The sequence below is a fragment of the Mobula birostris genome, chromosome 6, assembly GCF_030028105.1.
Source record: "Mobula birostris isolate sMobBir1 chromosome 6, sMobBir1.hap1, whole genome shotgun sequence".
NCBI classification, from domain to species: domain Eukaryota; kingdom Metazoa; phylum Chordata; class Chondrichthyes; order Myliobatiformes; family Myliobatidae; genus Mobula; species Mobula birostris.
Genome location: NC_092375.1, coordinates 130,014,261 through 130,042,002, shown reverse-complemented (window position 1 = coordinate 130,042,002; position 27,742 = coordinate 130,014,261). Strand labels below are relative to the sequence as shown.

At 42.3% G+C, this 27,742-nt stretch overlaps 1 protein-coding gene across 9 annotated transcripts in view; it reads left to right on the top strand.

Annotated features, from left to right (window-relative positions):
* The window catches only part of LOC140199358 (partitioning defective 3 homolog B-like), a 1,206,993-nt gene that overhangs the window by 123,078 nt on the left and 1,056,173 nt on the right, over positions 1–27,742 (top strand). For all 9 annotated transcript variants that reach the window (XM_072261292.1, XM_072261291.1, XM_072261294.1 and 6 more), the window contains exon 2: positions 13,878–13,979. In XM_072261292.1, coding sequence (XP_072117393.1) covers positions 13,878–13,979 — 102 coding nt within the window. The remainder of the gene's footprint in view (positions 1–13,877; positions 13,980–27,742) is intronic.

Below are 27,742 nucleotides of genomic sequence, written 5' to 3'. Positions count from 1 at the left end.
ATTGAACAAAGGGTATCTTTAAACTTTCATGAGAGTTTTGTGGATAGATTACTCTCCCTGCTGATCTCTGGGGTGGCCTAAACTCACCAGGGTGGGGTTAAAGCTAGTCAAGACTTGTAGGAACAGCACAACGTGGTACATGGTGAAATGTTGATTAATACTGGCAAAAGCTACAAATAATGATATGTGAAATTAATTAAGATTATACTGTATGATATAAAATAACTCTAACATACACTAGTATGACTTTATCCTGTACCTTAACACAATTTTAATTTGACTATAATTGTGCTTTGCTTGCATAGACTTCTCTGACTCAAAACACAACTTACACGCAACAATTACTTGAAGACCATTTCCAATTTATACCAGTGATCAACTGTCTGTAGCTCCCAGCTGTCCATTAGCTCCAGGTATTAATTATTCTGCCTTTGGATGATGTTGGTGACTGCTTGGAGGAGCATATTTCCTTCTGTATATCTGTGACAGCAGCTTCCTATAAACTGCTAAAATCATACCCATGACAGTTTGATTGATACAACCTCCATTTCAATTGTATCACCTTCATCCTGCTGCAAGTTTGTGCATATAGATGTTTACCACAAGCATATCAAAAATGGTTTGCTTGTAAAAAGCCTTTAGGGTTTGTAGCATACAACAGGAATTCTGCAGATGCTGGAAACTCAAGCAACACACATAAAAGTTGCTGGTGAACGCAGCAGGCCAGGCAGCATCTCTAGGAAGAGGTGCAGTCGACGTTTCAGGCCGAGACCCTTCATCAGGACTAACTGAAGGAAGAATGAGTAAGGCATTTGAAAGTTGGAGGGGGAGGGGGAGATCCAAAATGATAGGAGAAGACAGGAGGGGGAGGGATGGAGCCAAGAGTTGGACAGGTGATAGGCAAAAGGGATGCGAGAGGATCATGGGACAGGAGGTCTGGGAAGAAAGACAAGGAGGGGAGGGGGGAACCCAGAGGATGGGCAGGGGTATATTCAGAGGGACAGAGGGAGAAAAAGGAGAGTGAGAGAAAGAATGTGTGTATAAAAATAAGTAACAGATGGGGTACGAGGGGGAGGTGGGGCATTAGCGGAAGTTAGAGAAGTCGATGTTCATGCCATCAGGTTGGAGGCTACCCAGACGGAATATAAGGTGTTGTTCCTCCAACCTGAGTGTGGCTTCATCTTTACAGTAGAGGAGGCCGTGGATAGACATGTCAGAATGGGAATGGGATGTGGAATTAAAATGTGCGGCCACTGGGAGATACTGCTTTCTCTGGCGGACAGAGCGTAGGTGTTCAGCAAAGCGGTCTCCCAGTCTGCGTCGGGTCTCGCCAATATATAAAAGGCCACATCGGGAGCACCGGACGCAGTATATCACCCCAGCCGACTCACAGGTGAAGTGTCGTCGCCTCACCTGGAAGGACTGTTTGGGGCCCTGAATGGTGGTAAGGGAGGAAGTGTAAGGGCATGTGTAGCACTTGTTCCGCTTACACGGATAAGTGCCAGGAGGGAGATCAGTGGGGAGGGATGGAGGGGACGAATGGACAAGGGAGTTGCGTAGGGAGCGATCCCTGCGGAATGCAAGGGGGGGGGAGGGAAAGATGTGCTTAGTGGTGGGATCCCGTTGGAGGTGGCGGAAGTTACGGAGAATAATATGTTTGACCCGGAGGCTGGCCGACCTATTGTCTCAGCTTGCTCCTGTTCCTGGCCGACCTATTGTCTCAGCTTGCTCCTGTCCCACCGAACTCGTTTCTGCATACCTCGACACGGTTTTATCCCCCCTTGTTCAATCCCTTCCTACCTATGTTCGTGACACTTCTCACGCTCTTAAACTTTTCGATGATTTTAAGTTCCCTGGCCCCCACCGCTTTATTTTCACCATGGATGTCCAGTCCCTATATACTTCCATCCCCCATCAGGAAGGTCTCAAAGCTCTATGCTTTTTTTTGGATTCCAGACCTAATCAGTTCCCCCCTACCACCACTCTGCTCCGTCTAGCGAAATTAGTCCTTACTCTTAATAATTTCTCCTTTGGCTCCTCCCACTTCGTCCAAACTAAAGGTGTAGCTATGGGCACCTGTATAGGTCCTAGCTATGCCTGCCTTTTTGTTGGCTTTGTGGAACAATCTTATGTTCCGTGCCTATTCTGGTATCTGTCCCCCACTTTTCCTTCGCTACATCGACGACTGCGTTGGCGCTGCTTCCTGCACGCATGCAGAGCTCGTTGATTTTATTAACTTTGCCTCCAACTTTCACCCTGCCTTCAAGTTTACCTGGTCCATTTCCGACACCTCCCTCCCCTTTCTAGATCTTTCTGTCTCTGTCTCTGGAGACAGCTTATCCACTGATGTCTACTATAAGCCTACTGACTCTCACAGTTATCTGGACTATTCCTCTTCTCACCCTGTCTCTTGCAAAAACGCCATCCCCTTCTCGCAATTCCTCCGTCTCCACCGCATCTGCTCTCAGGATGAGGCTTTTCATTCTAGGATGAGGGAGATTTATTCCTTTCTTAAAGAAAGGGGCTTCCCTTCCTCCACTATCAACTCTGCTCTTAAACGCATCTCCCCCATTTCATGTACATCTGCTCTCACTCCATCCTCCCGCCAGCCTACTAGGAACAGGGTTCCCCTGGTCCTCACCTACCACCTCACCAGCCTCCGGGTCCAACATATTATTCTCCGTAACTTCCGCCACCTCCAACGGGATCCCACCACTAAACACATCTTTCCCTCCCCCCCCCCCTGCATTCCGCAGGGATCGCTCCCTACGCGACTCCCTTGTCCATTCGTCCCCCCCATCCCTCCCCACTGATCTCCCTCCTGGCACTTATCCGTGTAAGCGGAACAAGTGCTACACATGCCCTTACACTTCCTCCCTTACCACCATTCAGGGCCCCAAACAGTCCTTCCAGGTGAGGGGACGACACTTCACCTGTGAGTCGGCTGGGGTGATATACTGCGTCCAGTGCTCCCGATGTGGCCTTTTATATATTGGCGAGACCCGACACAGACTGGGAGACCGCTTTGCTGAACACCTACACTCCGTCCGCCAGAGAAAGCAGGATCTCCCAGTGGCCACACATTTTAATTCCACATCCCATTCCCATTCTGACATGTCTATCCACGGCCTCCTCTACTGTAAAGATGAAGCCACACTCAGGTTGGAGGAACAACACCTTATATTCCGTCTGGGTAGCCTCCAACCTGATGGCATGAACATCGACTTCTCTAACTTCCGCTAGGCACCACCTCCCTCTCGTACCCCATCTGTTACTTATTTTTATACACACATTCTTTCTCTCACTCTCCTTTTTCTCCCTCTGTCCCTCTGAATATACCCCTTGCCCATCCTCTGGGTTCCCCCCCACCTTGTCTTTCTTCCCGGACCTCCTGTCCCATGATCCTCTCGTATCCCTTTTGCCAATCACCTGTCCAGCTCTTGGCTCCATCCCTCCCCCTCCTGTCTTCTCCTATCATTTTGGATTTCCCCCTCCCCCTCCAACTTTCAAATGCCTTACTCACTCTTCCTTCAGTTAGTCCTGACGAAGGGTCTCGGCCTGAAACGTCGACTGCACCTCTTCCTAGAGATGCTGCTTGGCCTGCTGCGTTCACCAGCAACTTTTATGAGGGTTCATAGCATTCTGGGATGCTGCTGGGCTTTACTTGCCTGTTTTTTAAGCCGGTTGAGTGCAAGACCAGCCAAGTTGCTGCCATCTTCATACAAAATACTCTGCAGATTCTGGGAGTGTTGCTGCTACCTTTACTTGCTTGTAAATTTGTGAATCTTTGACAACCAAGCCACAGAGATTCAGAGGAGCTTGTCTGAGAGGACCTTGTTAATGTTTGTATAAACTGGGTCTCTCAGTTCTCTTGGAGCAGGAGGGCAAGTGAATGTGGTTTACATTACTATCATTAAAAACTAACAACTACATTAATTGTTTGCTAAAAACACCACTCAAAAAAGCATTTCCTCTATGTTTATAGCTGTTTGAAAAGTGCACCCCAAAGTCCCTTGGTTTCTCACAGATGCTGGAAAATGTATAGCCCGTTTTTAAACTATGATTGCTTATTATGAGCTAATACTAAAACTGCTAACAAGTTGATAGCACCCATCTCCATTCTTACTTTGGGTTGGATTGTCCAGCATGCCATATTTATTGGTGACTTATGACTTCAGTGCACTGTCCTTAAATCTTGTTGAGTTTTCATCTGAGTTTGGTAAGTGAGTCTACTGTGCCCAGTAATATTTTCATTTCAATCATATAATATGGGTAAGTGGCCCAGAGTGGATTCTGTACTATTCACTGTTCAAGAGACCTTACAGGGTAGATGGATGAAGAAGTTGAGGTCTCATGGCCAGTACTCATGCATTTATAATTTGATTTACTTTGTCACAGTTAAATTGTCAAAGAAAGCCTTGGTAACATTACTTCGGCATGTCTTTGTTTGTACAGGGGAAAAATTCATCTTAAAGAAGGACTAGAGCTGAGGAAGATTGTCTGATAGGAATTGAGAGATCCAGAAGTGTGATAAAAATACCTGTTTCCATCAGTTTTTTTTAAAGATTTGTCCAGAATGCCCCTGCCTTCTTTGCTGGTGTTTTGGGCAAACTTGTTACACATATAATTTCTTCATTTGCCCTCTTTTCCTGGAAGCTCAACAGTGCCCGCATTCCTAATCACCAAGAGCCCTTAAGCCGCTCATTATGGCTGAGGCAAAAATTTCAATGGAGCTGGATTGACGAATGGAGGGAGCTGCTTGCTAACATGTTCACCGGGTGATTCACTTTCCAGGAGCACAGCGAGGGACGTAGTTTGTTTGTAAGTGGGCAGTCACTGACTGGCTGGCCCAGTGATCAGCAAGCCACCTTGCTGCTCAGGCCACCTTCTAACTCAAAGGCAAAGCTAGTTGCAGCAGTAACAGCAGGTCTGATGGTCAGATGATTCAATGTTCAATGTACATTTATTATCAAAGTATGCATACGTTGAGATTCGTTTCCATACAGGCAGCCAGAAAACAAAGAAACCCAATAGAATCTATTTAAAAAAGGCCAGTGTGCAGGAAAAAGAAACAAATTGTGTAAACAACAAAAGCAAGTGAACAACTGAAGTTCACGGAAGTGAGTCCACAGCCATGAATGTAGTCAATGCTGCAGGGTCATTCCTCACACTCGGACCCAGGCCCTGCTGCTTCGCTGTGCTCTCGGGCATGGGCCCTATTTCTTTGATTCAGCCCATACTTGACCCTTCCAATTCGGCCCGGCACTTAAGTTGATCAAACCTCAGGTCTTTTCTCATCCTCAGCCACCTTGACTCTTCCTCGCCTCGGTTCTGCTGCATCGAATTACCTCCAAGTTCAAACTTAGCCAAACAGCGGCTCATTTCCTGATCTCGGACCTGGGCCTGGCCACCTTGATCCGGTTGTACACACCACTCCGCAACCATCCTGCACCTCTGAGTCTTCAATTCACACCGCAAAAATGGCAGGTCGTACAGGTAGTTCAGAAGCTCAACTACAAAAGGGAAGTTACAGGCTATTGTTTGCTGTGATCATTTATCAGAAAAAAGTGTGATTAACAAAGTAGTTAGTTCAAGGTTCAGGTTACATATATTATGGAAGTATGTATGAGTATAGAATTCTGAGATTTGTCTTCTCCAGATAGCCGTGAAACAAAGAAAATAATGGAAGCCATTCAAAGAGAAATGTCAACTCCCACCATGCACAAAAAAAACTAATTGCGCAAATGATAACAAGAACATCAAATACCCCCATGCACAAAAAATAAATCATGCAAATGGCAACAAGAACATCTGTCCCCCACATGCAAAAAAAACCCCGCCCCTGTGTAAAAAAAAGACAAGCACATTGCACAAATGGCAACAAGAAAGAACAGGCGAAAACACAGAATATAAAAACATAAAATTGAAAGTGTTCAAATGATAATTCATAAGTTGCAGACCCAGAACTTTGCTATCATCCTCTGACAACATTGAGGGAGAGACGGAGACCATCCAAATGCAGGGGCCTTCCTTCAGGAGCAGTAAGCAAGAGATGGTCACACACAGACACCTTCCTCAGGCAGCAGCGAGCGAAAGACTGGTAGATGGCACTGAACACTCGCTTGCATTCTGCACTTGCCTCGATGTTTCAATCTTCCTCAATGGTTTAAGCGATGAGAAATGGAGTTGATCATGGGCTTGCGCCTTGTCTCTAGGCTTCTAGACCTTGAGGCCACTCGCTTCCTGGAACCTTCTCAGAGACAGCAAAGCACCAGACCGCTAAATCGATCTTCAAACTGTTGATCACAGGCTCTAACAGTACCAGAAGTGCATTTCAAATAAAAAGAAGACCAAAGAAGTGCAAGAAACAGTTCCAGGGACCCTCTGGAAGATGTTGTCCGAAGTAGCATTGTTCGCTGGTACGATCTTGACCGGATGTTTTGCTTTCTTTTGCTTGCTATCGACAAGAAGTCGCTGTGCTTCACCAGTGCCATCTTAAAGTTAAAAAAAAAGATTCAGCCCATTCCCCAGATTATACTGATGTTGCTGTATTAAATTCTGTGCCAGCTTTCCTGAATGGGTATCTGCTCTTTGCCCCAGCCTCTCCTAGATCCACCAACTTCTCAATAAAGATATTTTTGCTGAATTCCCTTTGGGATTTATAGGTGACAATGTTATGTTTGTGAACTGTGGTTTTTGATCTGAAGTAGGGTAGTTTTGGTTTTGAGTTGGACGCGTACCTTGGATACAAATGAAGACTGCTAATTCAGTGAATTACAGAGGTACTTTAACACTGTTGGCAGTGTAATGCAGCAGATGGAACATTAAAGTCTTCAGCTCAGGTGGATATAAATGGTCCCACTATTCTTTTCTGTAGATGAGCAGGTGCATTATCCCTAGCAATAAGATAACGAGTTGGATTGACAGGGATAGTGTGAGAATGTTTCTCCCACAGGAAGCTGAGAACTCAGGGCAGATTCTCATTCTAAGACTTAGATGAAGTGGTATTGGAATTTTGAGCTTTTAACAGTTTTGGATATAAGTGTATGCAAGCCTGAGAAAGATTTTTGAAAAATGAGGGAATTTGGGAGATATTGGATTGGGCAGCATTTGAGTAGTGATCATACTGAAAAGAGGCTTTATGGCCTCCTCCGTTTCCTTCCTTCACTTGGTGTCCTCTTCAGTAGTTATTACTCAATCAGTATTTTTTTAAAGGTAGAAGAAAATTAGGCAAAGTGTCCCTGATTTGAAATGACAACAGTTCGCTCTTCCACAGATGCTGCCAAGTATGACAGTGGAAAAGTGTGTATGGAACTGGAGGAAATAGTGGAGGTACTTAATGAATACTTTGCTTCAGTATTCACTACAGAAAAGGATCTTGGCGATTGTAGGGATGACTTGCAGTGGACTGAAAAGCTTGAGCATGTAGATAATTAAGGAAAAGGATGTGCTGGAGGTTTTGGAAAGCATCAAGTTGGATAAGTCATCAGGACCGGATGGGATGTACCCCAGGCTACTTGGGAAGTGAGAGAGGAGATTGCTGAGCCTCTGGCAATGATCTTTGCATCATCAATGAGGACGGGAGAGGTTCCGGAGGATTGGAGGGTTGCGGATGTTGTTCCCTTATTCAAGAATGGGAGTAGGGATAGCTCGGGAAGTTATAGGCCAGTGAATCTTACTTCAGTGATTGGTAAGTTGATGGAGAAGATCCTGAGAGGCAGGATTTATGAACATTTGGAGAGGCATAATATGATTAGGAATAGTCAGCATGGCTTTGTCAAAGGCAGGTCATGTCTTACGAGCCTGGTTGAAGTTTTTTGAGGATGTGACTAAACACATTGATGAAGGTAGAGCTGTAGATGTAGTGTATATGGAGTTTAGCAAGGCATTTGATAAGGTACCCCATGCAAGGCTTATTGAGAAAGTAAGGAGGCATGGAATGCAAGGGGACATTGCCTTGTGGATCCAGAACTGGCTTACCTACAGAAGGCAAAGAGTGGTTGTAGATGGGTCATATTCTGCATGGAGGCTGGTGACCAGTGGTGTGTCTCAGGGATCTGTTCTGCAACCCCTACTCTTTGTGATTTTTATAAATGACCTGGATGAGGAAATGGAGGGATGGGTTAGTAAATTTGCTGATGACACAAAGGTTGGGAGTGTTATGGATAGGTGGAGGGCTGTCAGAGGTTACAGCGGGACATTGATAGGATGCAAAACTGGGCTGAGAAGTGGCAGATGGAGTTCAACCCAGATAAGTGTGAGGTGGTTCATTTTGGTAGGTCAAATATGATTGCAGAATATAGCAATAATGGTAAGACTCTTAGCAGTGTGGAGGATCAGAGGGATCTTGGGGTCCGAGTCCATGGGACACTCAAAGCAGCTGCGCAGGTTGACTCTGTGGTGAGGAAGGCATACAGTGCATTGGCCTTTATCAACCGTGGGACTAAGTTTAAGAGCCAAGAGGTAATGTTGCAGCTATATAGGACCCTGGTCGGACCCTGGTCAGACCCCACTTGGAGTAATGTGCTCAGTTCTGGTCGCCTCACTACAGGAAGGATGTGGAAACTATAGAAAGGGTGCAAAAGAGATTTATAAGGATGTTGCCTGGATTGGGGAGCATGCCTTATGAGAAAAGGTTGCGTGAACTCGGCCTTTTCTCCTTGGAGCGACGGAGGATGAGAGGTGACCTGATAGGGGTGTGTAAGGTAATGAGAGGCATTGATCATGCGGATAGTCAGAGGCCTTTCCCCAGGGCTGAAATGGCTACCACGAGAGGGCATATTTTTAAGGTGCTGGAAGTAGGTACAGAGGAGATGTCAGGGGTAAATTTTTACAGAGAGTGATGAGTGCGTGGATTGGACTGCCGGTGGTGGTGGTGGAGGCGGAAACGATAGGGTCTTTTAAGAGACTCCTGGATGGCTAAATGGAGCTTAGAAAAATAGACTGCTACGAGTAAAGCCTAGGTAGTTCTAAGGTAGGGACATTTTCGGCACAGCTTTGTGGGCCGAAGGGCCTGTGTTGTGCTGTAGGTTTTCTATGTTTCTAGTCTGCTGAGTGGCTCTAGCATTTTCTATTGTTTTTTTTAACAAGTGGATCATCTGGGCTTCATCACATTGTCGTGAGGACACTTTCCTACACTATGCCAATGACAACTTTAGTAACTGGAAAGTGAACAGTCTGAAAGAGTTGACAAAAGAGTTGTGTAAATTCAAGTGTATTTATTTCTGTAATTGAATAATCAGAAGAAAAAATAGTCTTAGTATTTAATGTGGGACTGATAGGAATACTCTGAGTGCTGGCAAAGACTCTAGACTGAATGGCCTTGTGTGCCATAAGGAAACACAGGGTGCAAAATATGAGAAATTTTACTTATCAAAAGATTCTTAATCTCTCTTTAAGGAATGCAGTTCCAGCTTGTTCAGTTGTTTATGATTAGCCATAATCTCCTGGTTCTGACACCTTTTATTTTGTTTTATTTGTTTGTTTGTTTATTTGTTTAGTTAGAGATACAGTGCAGAACAGGCCCTTCTGGCCCAACGAGCTGCACCAGCCAGAAACACACCTACTTAACACTATACTAATCACAGGACAATTTACAATGACCAGTTAAACTCCTAACATGTACATCTTTGGAATGTGGGAGGAAACACACACACTCACAGGGGAACATGCAAACTCCTTACAGAGGGCACTGGGATTGAACTCTGAACACCGGAACGCCCCGTGCTGTATTGGTGTTGCGCTAACTACTACGCTACTGTGGCACCCCTAAGTTTTCTCTTAAGTTTGCCAGTGCTTCTATATCCTTTCTTTCAATTTGGTTGTCTAACAAAGGTTTCAGACTATTTTGACCTAACTTCTAATTTTCTTCTTCTGGAATATTCACTGAAAGATCTTCATAGATTTCATAACCAAGAAAAGAAATTAAATTTTCACACCATGTTGTGAATTGTCATGAAACTGTGTCAATTGATAAGGACCTTTTTTTTTGTAATTACTGTAATTTGGAAGTGTAGACCCATCAGTAACCAAAATGGAAGCTGAATCAAGGCTAGGCAGTTACTAATTAGTTTGTGTGGGATTGTGAACCAGTGTGCTCGGCAATGTGTTGCCATGACAACAGTTTAAAAAACAAAACACTTTCTCTTCCCAGTCTGATCTGCTCTGAGCAATCCCTGCTGAGGGAAAAAAATAAATTGGTTGTTCTCCAGCTGCTTCAGCTGATTCTGTTTTAGATGTTCCAATTGTAGTTGTATTCTGAATCATGCCAGGGTGTGTGTGCTACTTGCCTTTCAGCCCTTCCATTGCATCCATCACTGGGAGAACTCCCACATCCACAAACAACTAAGTGGGAGGGAAATGTTAGTCTAATGGTTTGTGCGCAGAGTTTTAGGAAGCATGCTGTCTGTTGTAAATGGCATCGCTTGGCAGACTGAATGAGACACAGTTTGGGCTCCCAGGCAAACAGCAAAAGATCTCTCATAAATTAAGTGAAGAAGCTTTGACAAATAATTATAGCTTGATCAAAACCACTGAATCTTATCCTTATCAGATTGTTGTTTATGGGACTTTGCATAAATTGGCTGACTCTTCTGTTACTTCAAGATATTTATAGTTATTGCTGCAGTACAACAGAAAACCTACAGTTCCTGATAGCAAGGTTGCAAATGTCCATTTGGGGTTTGCTCAGCAATGGGTGGATGCAAGCTCCATATGTGGTGGCACTTGGTGTTTGTCTATCCGTGGTCTACCCAAAGCTTTTGATAGCAGCTGAGGTTGTCAACATAAGTTGAGCTTATTGGCATGTATACAAGTACAGTGACGTACAGGCACAATGGAAAAACTTGTTAGAGTATCATAGGCACATAGGTTTGGACAATGCAGCTCAAATAATTTATACAAGACAGCGAAGAGAAAACTAGTCTGTGGTAGTGTAAGAGGTGGTCATAGTGTTCTGTTGCTGAGTTCTGATTAGGGTTGTGCAAGTCAATTCAAGATCTGATGGTTGCAAGAAAGAAGCTCGGACTTCAGGCTTCTGTAGCTCCAGCCTTGCCTATCTGGTGTTGCCAAAGGCAGATCTGGCCATGTTGTTGCACATTCTGTTCTATTAAATTCTGCTTCACTACCTGTCTCTCGTGAGAAAGTTTGTACAAAAGAAAACCTTAAATCACAAGGCAATCGGTTAGTGGACTGCATGGAATATTCTTGAAGACCTGTGGGGGAAATGAGATAAAGGGTCCTGTGAGTTCCTCGAGCAGACTGCTAGGTAATGTAGCAGCACAATGTGGTGCCTTTAGTAGAGCCACTGCCATCAAAACTCCAGCAACTGAAGTTCAGTTCTGATCACTGGCACTGTTCTTGTGGAGTTTGCATGTTCTTCCTATGACCACATGTGTTTCCTCCAGATGCTTCAGTGTTCTCCAGAATACCAAACACAATTTGGTTGGTAGGCTAATTGGCAACTGTAAATTGCTTCGAGTCTGTAACTGCATGGGGGTCAGTGAGATGATAACTGGAATTGACAATTAGCATGAACAGATGCTTGCTAGTCAGCCCAGACATGGGCTATAGGGCTGCTTTCCTTATAATATGACAGTATGACTCTAAATTTTAGAGTCTAAAATCTCATTGCTTGGTTGGTGGAGAGAAGAGCACTCCCAGTTAGATCTGCAATTCACAGCCAGAGTTTCAGCATCACTGTATGCTATCCACTAGGTGCTTGCAGATAAGACCATCATCCATCCATCCTTCTGATTACTGAACAGTTCATTTGCTAAGAAGGCCTGGAAAAAGATATGTTGGTCTTTGAGGTTTATCCCATGGTGATGTATTACACAAAACCCTAATCTCTTTGGGCTTATTGAAGGGCATATACTGTGATGAGCATCAGCTGCTGCCAGAAAATTATCGATTCAGTAAAACACATCTTTATGGTCTGTTTGAAACGTGCTGATCTTCCAGTGAAGCAAGCTATCTGTCATCATTGCAGATGACACAATCCGAGGTACTGGACTACATGCTAAGGGGTGGTGGTATATGGCGGCGTTTTGAAGGGAGCTTGAAAAAAACACTAGCTATTCTATTAATTATGCATTTTCTGGACTACAATCACACCATCTAAGCGACCTGGCATTTTTGCGGTATTCTGAAGATTTCAGCGAACTAAACTCTTGAGAATGCAGGTGCGGCTGTGGCTAGAGCGGGCTTAGGGCCGGATTGAAACTTTGGGTCAGATTGAAGCGGCGGGTCCTGGGCCAGAGAGCGAAAAACTAACCGATGTTTATCTGACTTAAGCGCTGAGCCCAGAATAAAATGATTGAGGCGTCAATGTTGAGTCTGAGGCCAAAGGATGAACAGGTGTTCAGCTCACTTCTCTGGGGCTTTCCTTGCTTCAGCACTGAACGGACTTGGCCGCTGTAGCCCGCAGCCATCGGGCTCCTGTGTCATCTCAGTGCTGAAATAGCTCCATGTCCGTGGACTCACTTTCGGGGATTCTGCAGTTTATGTTGTGTGTGCTCATTGTTTACTTCTGTATTGGTTGTTCTTTTTTGCGTGCATTGGATGTTTGATAGTCTTTGGTGTGTGGTTTTTTTTGTGGATTCAATTGTGCTGTTTATCTTGTGGTTGTCTGTAAGAAGATAACTCTCAAGGTTGTAGATGGCATACATTTGAAGCTTTGGTGCAGTCATTGCAAAGGCTGCCTGTGGAAGGGGCAAGATCTAAGACCCTCTTGCCAGTGCAAGCAGAGGGGATGGAATAGCGTGCAGCATTACACTGGAGGAACTTTGCAGGTCATGTAGATCAGAAGGAAACTGATCAGTTAATATTTGGGCAGGGACCCTTTATCGGTGGGTAGAACCTACATGAAAACTTCCTGCACTTATTTCTCATGGAACAGATGTGAAATGCAGATTTGATGTCTTGCTGACACAACGCAAATGTTGCTAGCAATAAATAAGTCAGTCCTGCATTGAGTTCAGTGTTGACTGGCAACTCCTGTGACGCTGCTGGTGCCAAACTGTATCGGTCTCTGCCACTCCTTTGGGTTCATCAGGTGCATGGAGAGAGGGAGCTTGCTACATGAGCAACAGCTTGCCACATGAGCAACAGCTTGCCCTCCATATTGTACTGCCCAGGCTTGCGTATCTAGACAGCTAGAACACAGTATCCGTGGTCAATATCCATGACCGACAGAGGTCCTCAAATTTTAAACACTTAATTCAAGCATATATTTTGAAGGTAATATCTAGTATGGTTTATTTTATATCCACACTGGATTTAATTGGCTGTACTTTGAATTTTGTTGATGTGCGACATAAAAGTTTGCTTGTGTGGTACATGAAGTAAGTTGAATGCCTTGATCCTCAGTGGTTATGGTGATGCAAGTGTTTTCCTGGAGCAGTCAGTTTGCGAAATCTACACTGTTGTTTGACAAAAATGATAACCATGTAGATCCTTCCCCAAAGAAAACAATTAATTATGCTTTGTAAATAGGAGTGTGTATTTATTCAAATTCTTCGTTTTGTTGAGAAATGTTTCTAACATGACAGTTGTGAAATTATGCACAAAAGCTTTGAAACATTCAATGTTATAGCAAGTTCCTTCATAAAGCACGTCTCAATTATACATTTTAAAATTCACTTGTGGGAAATATGTGTCAGCAGCAAGACTGCCCACCTTGAGAAGATGTGAGTTGGTGAGGAATCTTCGGTTGTTGCATTTGATGTGGTAAAGGTTCACTCACAGCACTGTTAGGAGGGAATTTCAGGAGTTTGATTTATCATCAATGAAAGAACCGTGATATATATCAACTTGGTATTCTGTTCCTACCTCTGTTAATCATTGTAATGAAAATCGTGCTTTCTTTCTTTGTAAAGGATGCTGGATATTCGATTAAGATTCATCATTTGGAATATACAGATGGAGGGATACTAGATCCAGATGACGTTCTGATTGATGTAGTAGAAGACAAAGATAAGGTAAGGTTAAATTTTGGTTGTGTCTTTACTTCTGGATTTCCTTCAAGCCTCCCATTGTGATGATCATTAAACCAATATGGCAAAATGTCAAACTTTTTCTAACTGACAATAAAAGTGTTGCATTTACCTCTGAACTGCAGATTTTCTAGTCAGGTTCTGGAGATCTTTAGAATTAAAATTAATCTCGTGTTTACTTGCACATCCTAAGCAAAACAAGTGATGGCAACATAAACAGAATTAGAAAAGTTTTGAAGATTGGTAATCAGATATTCAGGTACATTGAGAAGACAAGGTGTGATGAAATGTTAGTATTACCACATCCATAACATATGCATACTTAAATGTAACTCAGTTTTTCCAGACATATGCCAGTGTTGGCGCGTGGCCAAGTGGTTAAGGCGTTCGTCTAGTGATTTGAAGGTCGCTAGTTCGAGCCTTGGCTGAGGCAGCGTGTGTGTCCTTGAGCAAGGTACTTAACCACACATTGCTCTGCGACAACACCGGTGCCAAGCTGTATGGGTCCTAATGCCCTTGGACAACATCGGTGGCGTGGAGAGGGGAGACTTGCAACATGGGCAACTGCTGGTCTTCCATACAACCTTACCCAGGCCTGTCCCCTGGAAACCTTCCAAGGTGCAAATCCATGGTCTCATGAGACCTATGTGCCAGTGATATTAAATCCACATTTGGTGAACATCACTAGTAAATTTGGCTGTAAATGTGTAAAAGGTGAAGAATCCTCTTCATGTGTTTTTCAAAATTGAACAATCTATTTATAAAAAATATAGTTATATAATAAATTCATTTGTAATCATCTCAGGGCAAGGCATAACATTTCATTTACGTTTATTTTCACTGTGATATTAATCTCTTTGTGCACATAAATTGAGGAAAGAGTCCAAGGGGTTTTATATAGCTTCCAGTGTGCAATGATGGCAAGATCTTCAACAGCAGTCTTCGTAGTGTCTGTACCAAACTGGTATGTGGTGAATGGCTACTTCAGGTGATGGGCAACTTGGTCTAAGTGCCAGGCGGAATTTGACGCTTTTTGGTGATGATGGCAAAGATGGAAGATGAGAGGAAACCTTCGCTATTTCTTTTATTAGGAAAATTGCCATTGTGCAGTGTTGGGCTGAAAAATATCCTGATATAATTGGTGCACAGCAGAGATGGTGCCTTGGATCGATTCTTTGGCTCAAGTATAATAATAATAATAAGGTAATATAACATCAGGAGACAGGAAACTCTAAACATAGTTTTAATATGAAAGGTTGGATAATGCAGATGTAAAAGTGATTATTAAGTTACACATCAGCAGACATGAGGTTAAAATTGGCAAGTCTCCAATGATAGCAGAGATTTAAAATTATGAGAAGAAAATAAGCTATTTGGGGTAGCAGATGTACAGGGAAAGCTTGCACCAATACTGAGTGTTTCCTGTGAGGCGAGTTTACTCCTTTTAGCATTGATTACTGAGAATAAAGATTGAATGGATGTGGAGATAGAGATGATGACATTGTCTGTCATTTAGCTTAATTCAAGCTTCCGGTAAGATGCTGATGTGCTTGGACGCAACAGCTTCTGCAGGGTCAACCAAAGGTGTTATTGTCTTTTTTACACATGTTTTTTATGATTGCAAGGCCTTGCTGGACATTAAGAATTTAAAGCTCCTGAGGTGTACACCAACAGTGAGTTGCTCGTTGGAGAAACTGAAGGAGCTGAACTTGGTGCAGACTGTGATGCTGCCTGGGACAGAGAGGCATCAGTGCGTGAAGGAAGTGTGCAGTCTAACAGCAAGTGATCATCTTAGGCACGTTTCTTGTGACCGCAAGATCCTGTTGGACATAGGTGTGGTCCATGGTTTATTGACAAGCAGTGGGTGAGCTGCCTGGCCTCGATTGCAGCGTCGAACAAATCTCCAGTTGCAGTGTTTTTTGTCTGCAGCCGCTCGGCGGAGGAGTTGAAGTTGGGTGCTCCACTAGGGTGCCAGAGGTGGTGTTACATGGCGTCCATGCTGGAGTCAATGCTGCCTCCCAGTGTTTGCTCTGCAGACAAGCTGGATTGTGTTCGACTGCAGACTGCTGCAACATTCGTAGTCTCAGGAACTTGGACTACTTTTTATGTGACTGTAATTTACTGCCATCTTTTATGTTCTATATGCACCTTGTGCTGCGTATGACTGCTGGTAATGTGTTTTACACCTTGGCCCTGGAGTAATACTGTTTTGTTTGGCTGTATTCATTAGTATTCGTCTGTAGTTGAATGAAAAACTTGAACATGAACTTTATTAGTGCAAGAGTGCTCATGAACAAAGTAAATCAAACCGGTTGGTGAATGCATTTATTTTTTTGCTTGTAGTCCACCACCAATTTTAGTGAGTAGTTCTCTCCAGACAATAACTTGAAGCTGATTTTAAATGATACAGTTCAGTTTGAAAGTTGGACCTTTCCAGAAACAAGGAGCCTTGTATTACCTTTGATGGAGTATTATCATTTTGCTGTTGAAAGCAGTAGAATCTGTCAGCAGAGCAGTACTGATCCAAATACAAAAGCACCTCCAGTTTCCATTGCACAAATTAACAGCTTTTGAAAGGCTTCCGATCCCAGTGAGAAGACATTGATCATGAGTGTTTTTCCTGCATGATGACAATACAGATAGAAAACTTTCCATATGCACCAAAAAGTTTCTAATAAATAATAGAATAATATAAAAGAGCCAATCTAATAATTTGCTTGCATTTTGCAACTGAACTAATTATTGGGAAGATGGTGTCAAAGAAGCTTATGAGAAGAAGACCCAGTACTCTGAACTGGCAACTGAAGCTGCCCAGAATGGCTGGAAGACCAAGATTTTCCCTGTAGAAGTGGGATGCAGGGGGTTTGTTGCTACATCTACGACCAGTCTATTGAAGAAGTTGGGGGTGAGGGGTCACTCCCTCCAACAAGCAATCAAGTCCTTGTCAAATGCAGCAGAAGAGAGCAGCAATTGGATTTGGATTATAAGAAAAGACAACAACTGGGCTGCAAGATGAAGACATGAGGGTATGGAACTGAGGGAGGTGTATCTGGGACGCCAGGTAGCACCGTTGAGCCCTCTGGAGACGTCGTGGGCTTATCAACGAAACATCAAAGAAGGAGGGTGCCCACCTGATGACCCCGATGACGTACCTACCCTCCCTCCTTGTCACCAGTCCAAACCCACTGCCAACATCGACAGTGCCAACTTACCATAGAGATTGAAACATCAAGTCCTAGTAGCTCTACTTTTATTTCACTTATTTTATGTTACTAAATAAAGTTATAACATTAAGAACCAGTGGTTAGTTTTAGGGAAGATGAACCAAAAATATACCTATTTTTTAATAAACCAAGAAATTTTTAATGTGCACATTTGTTTTTATGTCCTTGGCTATGTGTTGTAAAGTTGATGTTCTTAAACTGAGCTGTTTCTCTTCATCTGTCCTCTTCTTTAGCTCCAGAGCAAATATCCTCACTTACAAGTATCAAGACGTCAAAATTATTAATTCTACAGAACGTTGAGCCCATAATCAGGACTCACAATTTAGTTTCATTGTTGTCAGGGTGTTGATATAGAGCTATTTTTGTCCCCTTAGCTGTTACATGAGTAAATCCTTGGCAGTATTGGCAAAGAAGCTATATTTGCATGGTGTCCTGTTCAGTATTTATGTATCAGCCAACTCTGTTTCCAACTCTAGTGACTTGTTGTTCATGGGACTTACTGTGTCCAAATTGTATTAGAACCATATTAATGACAACAAAGTTAAAAACATAGGGAGGATTTATTTGGTTGTTGCAGCACAGAAAATAGATCAGAGAGGTTTGGTGTGAAAGAGAAGAAGGATTAGATAGAGAGAAACTGTACTGACTGGCAGAAGGGTAAAGAGCCAGGGTTCGCAGATGAAGGTAATGAGCAGAAGAACTAAAATTAAAATTTAAAAAATCCTGTTTTCATGTAATGTCTGGTTAATGTCAGAGGTCACAGTCAAAGCAAATTAAATCGCACTGTTTAAAAGGGAGCTGGGTAAATATCTGAGAGGAAATAATTTGCAAGGATGTGGGGGTGACATTATTAGAGTGGGACTGCCCAGATTGTTTTTTGATGAAATTGTTCTGGAAATAACAGTCCAAATGTCCTCCTTATACTGTTACCATTCTGTGGGTGGTTGTTTCTGGAAAATATTTTATAGAATCTGCCAAGGATAACATGGATGCTGTATAAATCCACAATTTCTTTTGAGATTTTAAAATCTCAAGTACTGTACTTGGTACTTGAAATGAGCTTATTCACTCATTGTAATAGCTGCCTCTGTTTTGAGAGTGCAGTGCGGTGGGGGGGGGTCTGGTATCACACACATAGATTTAATATTTTTTTTCACAAGTACCATTGGTTTACTTCATTCTCTCCTTTTTCACTGATGCTGTTTCCCTTCCCCAAGCTTGTATCCTATCATCTGACTGATAGTTGGTCAATTTAAAAAAAACACTTAGATGGATTATGTCCAACAGAAATGAATTGATGACGAAGTCACCAATGGAACTCATTCAGAACTGTAATTGAAATTGGAATGGACTTCAAATATAATATATGGATTGTTGCACAGCAATTAAATGACTAATTTCTTTTGACAATGCAACATTGAGGAAATTGATGTTGATCAGAGAGCAAGTGAAAAAAAATTGTTGCATTGTCAGAATACTAAGTAAAGCAGAGACACGATATAGTTCAGAGAAATCTGTTATTTTAATTGCATAATGAAGCAGGTGTGATTTAATGACGGATAGTAAGCCCGAATGTCAACAATGAATCGGGATCTCATTTCGGAGCTAGATATTTAATTCCTTGTCTCTAGACTACCTGCATTTTACCTGGCTTAAATGGGTCCTGCTAGAAGATACAAAGTTGAGATGTTGAGTAAGAGCATGATTGAGTTTAAATTGTGTTGTCTCCTTTGACTTGATATTTTGCCACTTCTTTCATTTGCAGCACTCTCACTTTGCAAAATTTGCAGTAATCAGTGTTCTTGGCCTTTAACCTCTTTCTCAACTTGAAGTTATCATTTGAAAAAAGATGGCAGAACGCTTGAACAGCTAACATTTTAAGGAAGTACAGTTATCAATGTTTAAACTTCTGTTTCCCTTGGGACCATATGATTTCATGCTCAGTGAGCAAACATCAAATGTATTTGCAAAATCAAAAAATTACAGATACTGGAGGACAGAAAAGGCTGGAAACCCTTGACAAGTCAAGCAGAATCTGTGGAGAGAGAGAAAAAGGGACAATTGATCTTCTGTTCATTCAGTTTCCCTTTCATCAAACTTAATCATTATTTTGAGATATTTAGTAGGTTAATCTCACTTCAGGACTTGAGCATGTTCAATGAGGCACTGATTGGAGATGGTTTCCTTTTGGATGTCAAACTCAGGATTAGTTTTGATGGGTGTGTATGATCCCTTGTATCGTTTGAACAGTGGGAGATTCTTGGCCAGTATTCTTTATTTTCCAAAATTAGTTTTACTGGTCGAAACAGAAAATGCTGGAAGAACTCCGGCAGCAGGTCAGCATCTCTGGAAAGGGAAGCTAGTTAATGTTTTGGGTCTAAGAACCCTGCTCAAAACTGTCCCTGACCTGAAACATCAACTAGCTTCTCTTTCTACCTTGCTGCTTGAGTGGCTGAGTTCTTACAGCACATCTCTTGTTTCAGAGTTCAGCATCTGCATTTTTGTTTGGACATTCAGCATACTGTTCGTTGGCTGCTATTGGCCAAATGACTTCCAAAGTCGCCTGCAAAATAATTTGAAGTTAGAACAGTGCCTTCAGCCCATCATACCTGTACTGATCATGATGCCAGTTTAAATTGGCCCCATTTGCCTCCAAGTGGCCCATAATGCACCATTCCCTGACAGCTCACATTCTTGTCTAAATGCCTCTTAAACATTGCTGTCGTATCTGCTTCCACAATCTCCACAGGCAGTACGTTCCAGTTATCTACCAGTATCTCTGCAAAAACAAAACTTATCTCGCAAATTTCCTTCAAACTGAACCCCCTCCCTCCATCTTAATCCTATTCCCTCTTGTATTTGATATTTCTGGGAAAAGGCTACCTCCTGTTTCTGTGACTCTCATAACTTTATATTTTTTTATTATATACTTGCATACTTCTAACTTTTGGAGCTCTTTCAAACCAAAGATCAGTAATTTGTTACCAGATTTAAACAACACCATTTTTAGATGTCCACTAATGGAAAACAAAGTAGCCAGAAAGTACATCTTCCAAGTTGAATAAAGCAATATTGATCACTAAGAAATGAAAATAGGTTGGGTAAAAGAAATCCAAGATGTTTTCTCAGTAAATAGTAGTGGGGAGGCGGATATGGTGGCTGCATCAGGACTATATTTTTGGGTTTTGTTTAATAAATCCAATATGATGTTAAAGAAAAATCTGTTAACTTGCTATAGTTATTATCTGGATTTCACTATCACAGGGAGAAGCTGAATAGCATTGGTGTATTTATGGCAAAAACTAAATAAATGAATGAAGAAAGAGGAATGAAAGTTTATATAGTTAAGATTGAAAATAAGCAAGAGGAGGCTTGTGTGGAGTATAAACAGTGTTATTGCTGTGCTATTAATTACATTCAAAATCACTTTGCTGAAATCAGGGTTTAGAAAGAATCTCTATAAAATGTAGAATTTAATTAAGTATTCCCAATGATGCTCATGACTTTAAAATGTCCTTTGCAAAGATGAGCAAGTGTCCATAATGGACTGCTTTGGATGGAAATGATTGCTGAGAGAATTATTTTGGCTTCTTGGCCAAAGTAAGCAAACTGTGGTTTATTTTGTTTTCATATCAATTAATTTGCTGTATTCCTGAGGACACAGTCGTGTCATTATTTTCTGTACGGCAACTGTAGAGCACTAAGTTGCTTGTGACAATTCTCCTTGAGGACCTATATACCAGATGCCAACTTCTGGTTTTATATCAAGAATACCAATTGGAAAGAATTTTCATGGATGTGCTGGGAGTGACTACTGTTTTGTAAAAATCTACTGTTGAGTCTTAACTATTAAGACCAACAGCAATTCTGTAACAATTCTCGGCACATTTTGAAATCTCTCATGGTGCTTCATTTTAAACCGTATTTGACACTGGGCTAGACATATTAATGTAGATGGGAAGAGCCTTGACTAGAGAGCAGGGAGTTAGGGTTTAGTGATAGGGATGAGGGAGCATTAGAAGTTAAGGGCAGTAAATGAAAGGTCATTGTAGGAGCCCATGTTCAGAGTTGGCATTTGCAGGTCAGTGATCTGGAGGTTGAGTTGGCAGGAGATCGCCAGGTTGCCGGGAGCGAGTCCTGGGGCTAAGGCCGGAAGGTCAAACCTGTGACTGGAGAGTCCTAAGGTCAATATTCAGAGGTTGGTGAAGTCCAGAGGGCAATGCCAAAAGTTGAAGTACAGAGCTCGGCGACTCAGAGGTGGAAGCCTGAAGATTGAAGACCAAAGTCGGGAGTCCAGAGGTAGAAGTCCCGGGTCAACCTGTTTGAAGGTCAGAGGCCTGATGTCTGTGAGTTCAGGCCAGCGACTGGAGGTTGGAGACCCAATGTCTGCAAGTCTGGGGCCAAAGACTGGAGGCCCAGAGACAACCTGTCCTGGGGTCGGAGTCCTGTCTATGTGTGTGAGTGCTTGGGATGGTGGGTGGGTGGGTAGGAAGGGGCTTATTTTGCTGCTGTTGTTTTGCCATAGGTTTTGCTTGTGTTGCTCTGCTGAACATCATGGGCATTCTCTGTAAACTCTGGAGACAGTTACGCACGAAAATCCCAGGAGATCAGCAGTTTCTGAGATACTCAAACTATCCTGTCTGGCACCAGCAATCATTCCACATTGTAAGTCATTTAGATCACATTTCTTCCCATTCTGATGTTTGGTCTGAACCACAACTGAACCTCTTGACCATATGCTTGCTGTTATGCATTGAGTTGCTGTCACATGGTTGGCTGATTAGATATTCACATTAACATGCACAGGTGTACCTAATAAAGTGACCACTGAGTATATATCTGAATCTATTATAGAGCAGAGGTGCTGAGGTATAGTTTGGGAAGGATATTGCAGAGTGTGTAGCTGAAGACACGGCTTTTGTTTGTTGAGTGAATGAAGTCAGCGATGTGGTAGACCAAAATGATACCAAGTTGGAATCCAGGTATGTGCACAATTTCTGTAAGCTTCATGTTTTCAATGGAGAAATGAATAATGGTGGGTGAAGTTATTGAATTAAGTCATTTACTTGATGAAGTTAAAACAGAAAATTCCGGAAACACTCAGCAGGTTAGGCAGCATTAGTGGAAAGAGAAACAAGATTAACATTTTAGGTTGAAGATCCATTGTCCGGGGCATAGCATTTTCTGTTTTTGTTTCAGATTTCCAGTATCTGTGGATTTTGGGTTTCAATGTTTTTTTTTGGATGGATTTGAAACCAAAATGATGATGAGGACACGGTGTTGAAGCATGGACCCTTTGAGGGTTTGGTGTGAGATGTTCCTTTACTTTTCACAATGCATGTTCATGAGCAGGAATTTCAAGAGAGATACACTAATGTAATATATTTTATGCCCATCTGTGTTTTGTTGCTCTACTAAGCACTGCTGCCTATTGATCTTGAGTTGTGAGCCATTTTGTGCTGTGGACTTGGGCAAAATACTATTAAGCATTTTAACATTTACCAGATTCATTTAACTTCGGAATCTTCCAGATGTTGGGAGATCGCAGATTAGAGTTTCACATTTTGTGCAGTCATATTAGTTTGGACTGCGTGACTACACTAGTATCCAAATCACCAGACTCTCTTCATTTTAAATCCCATGGTGCAATGTACTTGGGCACAAATCCATTCAGAGTCAGGAGTAAAGGAATAATCAATGAGCAATCATCTTAGTGGGAAAATGTTGAAAGCAGGAGTCATAAGAAGAGGAAACTAAACTAATTACACATTGGATGTGCTGTTAACAGTATACGAGTAATATCATAGGAGTGGCACTGCTAAGGGAGACAATAGCAGGTACCCTTGGGCAACATTCAGCAAGGCAATTGACAGAATTGCCATTTAGCATTGAGCTTGTATCTGAAATTTAACTAGGGAATTTGACAAAAGGTCAAGGCAGAGAGTCTGGGGACCAATTGTGGCTTAGTATCGTTGTGTGTGAAGTTGCTCTGGTGATTCTTTGTGACTATAAAATGAATGATAGTTTAGTGGACTTATATTACTTATTGTGCGTACTCCTGATTTGTGGTATTCCAAGGAAGTTATTGACGCACAGGGCATAGAATTTATGAGGCCATTCTGTCTTTTAAAAGCTATCCAATTTTCTCTTTGAAAGAGAAATCCAATTAGTTCCACACCTGTGATCTTTTGTTATAGCTCTGAAAATGTTTCCTTTTATCCAAGTTTTTTTAAAAATGTATTTTGATGTTGAATCTGCTTTTGCCACAAGTTCAGGCCATATATTCCAGATTGTAATAATTTGCTCTATAAAAGTAAATTGCTTCTCATTTCCCTTGGCATTTTTGCCAATTATCTTGAATCTGGTTAGCAATCCTACTGCCTTCGGAAAGATTTCCTCCCATCACCTATCAAAATCGCTCTCGCTGTTATATTCTCCATTAGAAATATTGCAATCCTCTGCCTCATCTGGAGATTTTGTTGTTATATGCAAAATGGGTAGAAAAGGGAGACACTTGTTAAAGAATATTGCCATCTGTTATCATAGTAAAACATCACAGAAACTTCTTGAGGGAAAATACATGCCAGGCATTAACAAGAAGGAGAAGTGTAAGAAAACATTTTTGATAAGTTTTGAACAGCTTTTGCAGGCAGGCAGAGGGCTCTGAGATAGGATTGCCAAAAAAAGTGAGGCGACTGATTGTTCCCATCATAAAGAAGCCTAGCTTGTGACAAGCACTGGAACTGAGAACATTGAAGAGGAGACACGTTGGAAGTGATTTGGAGAATCACATCAGTGTTTCCAACGTGCCCTAGGAATAATCTACATTTTAAAGTCAAAACTTGTTCTAAGTATTCAACAGGTCAACCAGAGTCTGTGAAGGCAGAAATAGTATTGACATTTTAGTCGTTAGTCTTAAGCTTGGGTTTTGAACTGCACTTTTAATAGGCAGTACAAAATAATTTTCAAGCAGCAATATGGAAATCATCAAATAATTTTCATGCCATTTAATGTTGGAGGCTGTAGCATCTCCTATGACTACTGGAAATGATAGATTAGTCTTCAGTGTTGCTGCTTTCCTCAGTATTTCTGTAGAGTATCAGGTTGGAAGGTATACTCAAATCTCCTGAATGGAAGAACCATCCAAATGTGGAGCTGTTCTAGTTTTAGAATATTTAGTTAAATGGGTCACTATGGTCATCAAACTGCAGGTGAGATACCTTTTTATTTAAAAAACAAACAGTGGATCTTGTCAGTTTTCCCTTTTGGTATTGCATCTTTTGGTATACAGGTTGAAATTCTCAGCAAGGACAGTGCAAACCTGGTCACTCTGCTACCCTCCATAGGCCGCTCAGAATAGTGCAACCTTATCCAACAGAAATAAATGAAGTCTGCTACAGTAACAAAAGTAATGTGGAAACTTGTCCTGAAGAAGGGTCTCAGCCCAAAACATGGACTGTTTGTTCATTTTCATGGATGCTGCCTGACCTGATGAGTTGCTCCAGCATTTTGTACAGGTTTCCCCCGCCATCCGAAGGTAGAGCGTTCCTATGAAAGGGTTCGTAAGCCGAAATGTCGTAAAGCGAAGAAGCAATTAGCATTTATTTATATGGGAAAATTTTGTGAGCGTTCGCAGACCAAAAATAACCTACCAAATCATGCCAAATAACACATAAAACCTAAAATAACAGTAACCTATAGTAAAAGCAGGAATGATATGATAAATACACAGCCTATATAAAGTAGAAATACTTTTCCACAATCATTACTGAACTGTTCGCCGAAGGGAAAATCTCACGCAAGCGCCGTCAGCAGAAAATCTCATGCAAGCGCTGTCGGCGAGAACACTCTCTCTAGTAACCTTTAAGCTGTGAAGCTGCCAAATCATACCAAATGACACTTAAAAATACACAGCCGATATAAAGTAGAGATAATGTATGTACAGTGTAGTATCACTTACTGGAATTGGGAAAACAGCGCCGAGCACACTGATGATGCTCTGTTAGGCTGAGTCAGAGTTTGGGTGGTGCAGTGACCCCCCACCCTCCAGGCCGCTGAGTGACACATTGCCGCAAAGAACACAGGGGTCCAGCGGTAGCCGGGAGGTACACAGCACTTCTTTAAGAAAAAAGCCGAAACAAACATGCTAATTAATTAGGCGCTCCTCGTAATTGTCGGCCCAGATCAGTGCCGATTTCTGATTGCGTCGTCTCTGATCTGGGCCGACAATTACGTGTCGGCGGCACCTAATTAATTAGCATGTTTATTTCGGCTTTTTTCTTAAAGATGTGCTGTGTGCCTCCCGGCTACCTTTGCATTCTCCGAATCGGTATCTGTCTGTGGTCTGGGGGTTGAGGTAGTGGGACACTGGGGTGTCATCTCGTCGCCTGTTTCCATTAGAGCAGGCAGCTCATCTTCTATCTCTGCCCACCTCGATGTCGAAGGTCGAGGTTCATCGTCTGCTGTGGCTGATGTGGAAGGCTTGCTTGACTGCTGAGCCTCGCGCATTTTTCTATCACACAGTTCTTTAATAAGGACTCAAACCATCCTGCAAATATCCCCTAAACCGATGTACCCTTTCAAAATTAAAGTCGTACTTTATCATTACTCATTTGGTTTTCATTGTTATCCTTTTTTCTTCCAATTGCATCAGCTCTTCATCTTTCAGTTCTTGGTGATGGGATGCCAAAACCTCTTCAACATCATGTTCGTCAGCTTCCACAAGCCAAACTCATGTTGTCCTTACTTTGTTCACCATGATCAGAACGCTTAATTATGTCTAGTTTTACCATAAATGTAACACCCTTACGAGCTTTTTCAGGCTTTTCTGATACCATAGAACTCATCTTGCAAATGGCTGCTCACAGGCACGTGTTAAAGCAAAGCAGTTCCGAATTGGGGGAGAGCGGCTGCTCGGGGCGCGCTGCCTTTTATCGTGCACTGATTTTTTCGAGTGCTGAATTTTTTTTTCGTAACAGTGAAAACACCTTCTGAAAGCGAAAACAGGGTACTAATGTAGGTCATTCGTAACAATGAGGTTTCATAAAGCGAACGTTCGAAAAGCAGGGGACACCTGTATTTGGATTTCCAGCATCTGCAGAATTTCTTGTGTTTATTATTTTCCAGTGGATTGGTTCACTGCTAATTTAAAAGGGCACAATCTTTTATTGCAGTGTTTCTTCAGTGCTTCTTTTCCCTCTTGCCTGGTATTCATCAATCTCTGACCGCTGTTCACGCAGTATTGCAGCTTGCATTCTGGATAACTAATATTTCTAACAAGTCAGTGGTTTCTGGGGCACTCCAGGACAATGGAAGGGAACTTGCATTGTTGAAGGTGCCACCTTTTAGATGAGATGAGGAACCAAAACCCCTTCTGCATCTTTGGTGATCAAGAAGTAGGAGAGTAAAGACTCCCAGAGGTAATTTGCAGGTTGAGTCTGTGGTAAAGAAGGCAAATGCAATGTTGCCACTTATTTCAAGGGGAATAGAATATAAAAGCAAGGAGATGATGCTGAGCCTTTATAAGATTGGAACAGAGGTGAAGAGGAATTTTTTTTTAGCCAGAGAGTAGTGAATCTCTGTAATGCTCTGCCACAGCCTCCAATGGAGGCCATGCCTGTGGGTCTATTTAAAGTGGAACTTGATCATTTCCTGAGGTCAGGGCATCAAAGGATATGGCAAGGAGGCAGCTGTATGGGGTTGAGTGGAATCCGGTTTCAGCCATGAGGAATGGCAGAGCAGACTCGATGGGATGAATGGCCTAATTCTGTTCCTGTGTCTTATTATCTGATGGACTGATATTTACAATTAAAGAAGGTTGATTTTAGAGTGTCAAAACAGACTTTTGATGCTGCAATCTACAGTAAAAAACAAAATGCCTGACCTATTGAGATCCTCCATTTTTTTCTTGCTGACTATTTTCGGACTCTTGCTGAGTACGAAATGGGTGCTGCATTTCCTGCATTACAAAAGTCACTGCCTTTCAGAAGTGTTCAATTGGTTGTTTTCAGACATCTTGATATCGTGATTGAATGAAGTTTTCGTCCTTCATCCCTGATTAGTAAAAGGGAGGAAAGTTGTCTGAGAGTTGGCGTGGTAGCTCAGTGGTTGGCATCGCACTTTACAGTGCAAGTGATCGGCAGATCGGAGTTCAATTCCTGCCGCTGTCTGTAAGGAGTTTATATGTTCTTCTTGTGGCCATGTGGGTTTCCTCCTACATTCCAAAAGATTTATAGTAAGGGGTAGTACATTGCTGTAAGCATGACAAGACTGGAGAGCTGCACCCAGCACATCCCCAGACTGTGTTGGTCATTTATGCTGTCGTAAGACCATACTTGGGAGTATTGTGTGCAGTCTTGGGCTCCTTATTTTAGAAAGGATACACTGACATTGGAAAGGGTTCAGAGAAGATTCACGAGAATGATTCCAGGAATGAAAGGGTTACCGTATGAGGAACGTCTGGCAGCTCTTGGGCAGTATTACATGGAGTTCAGGAGAATGAGGTGGGGATCTCATAGACACATT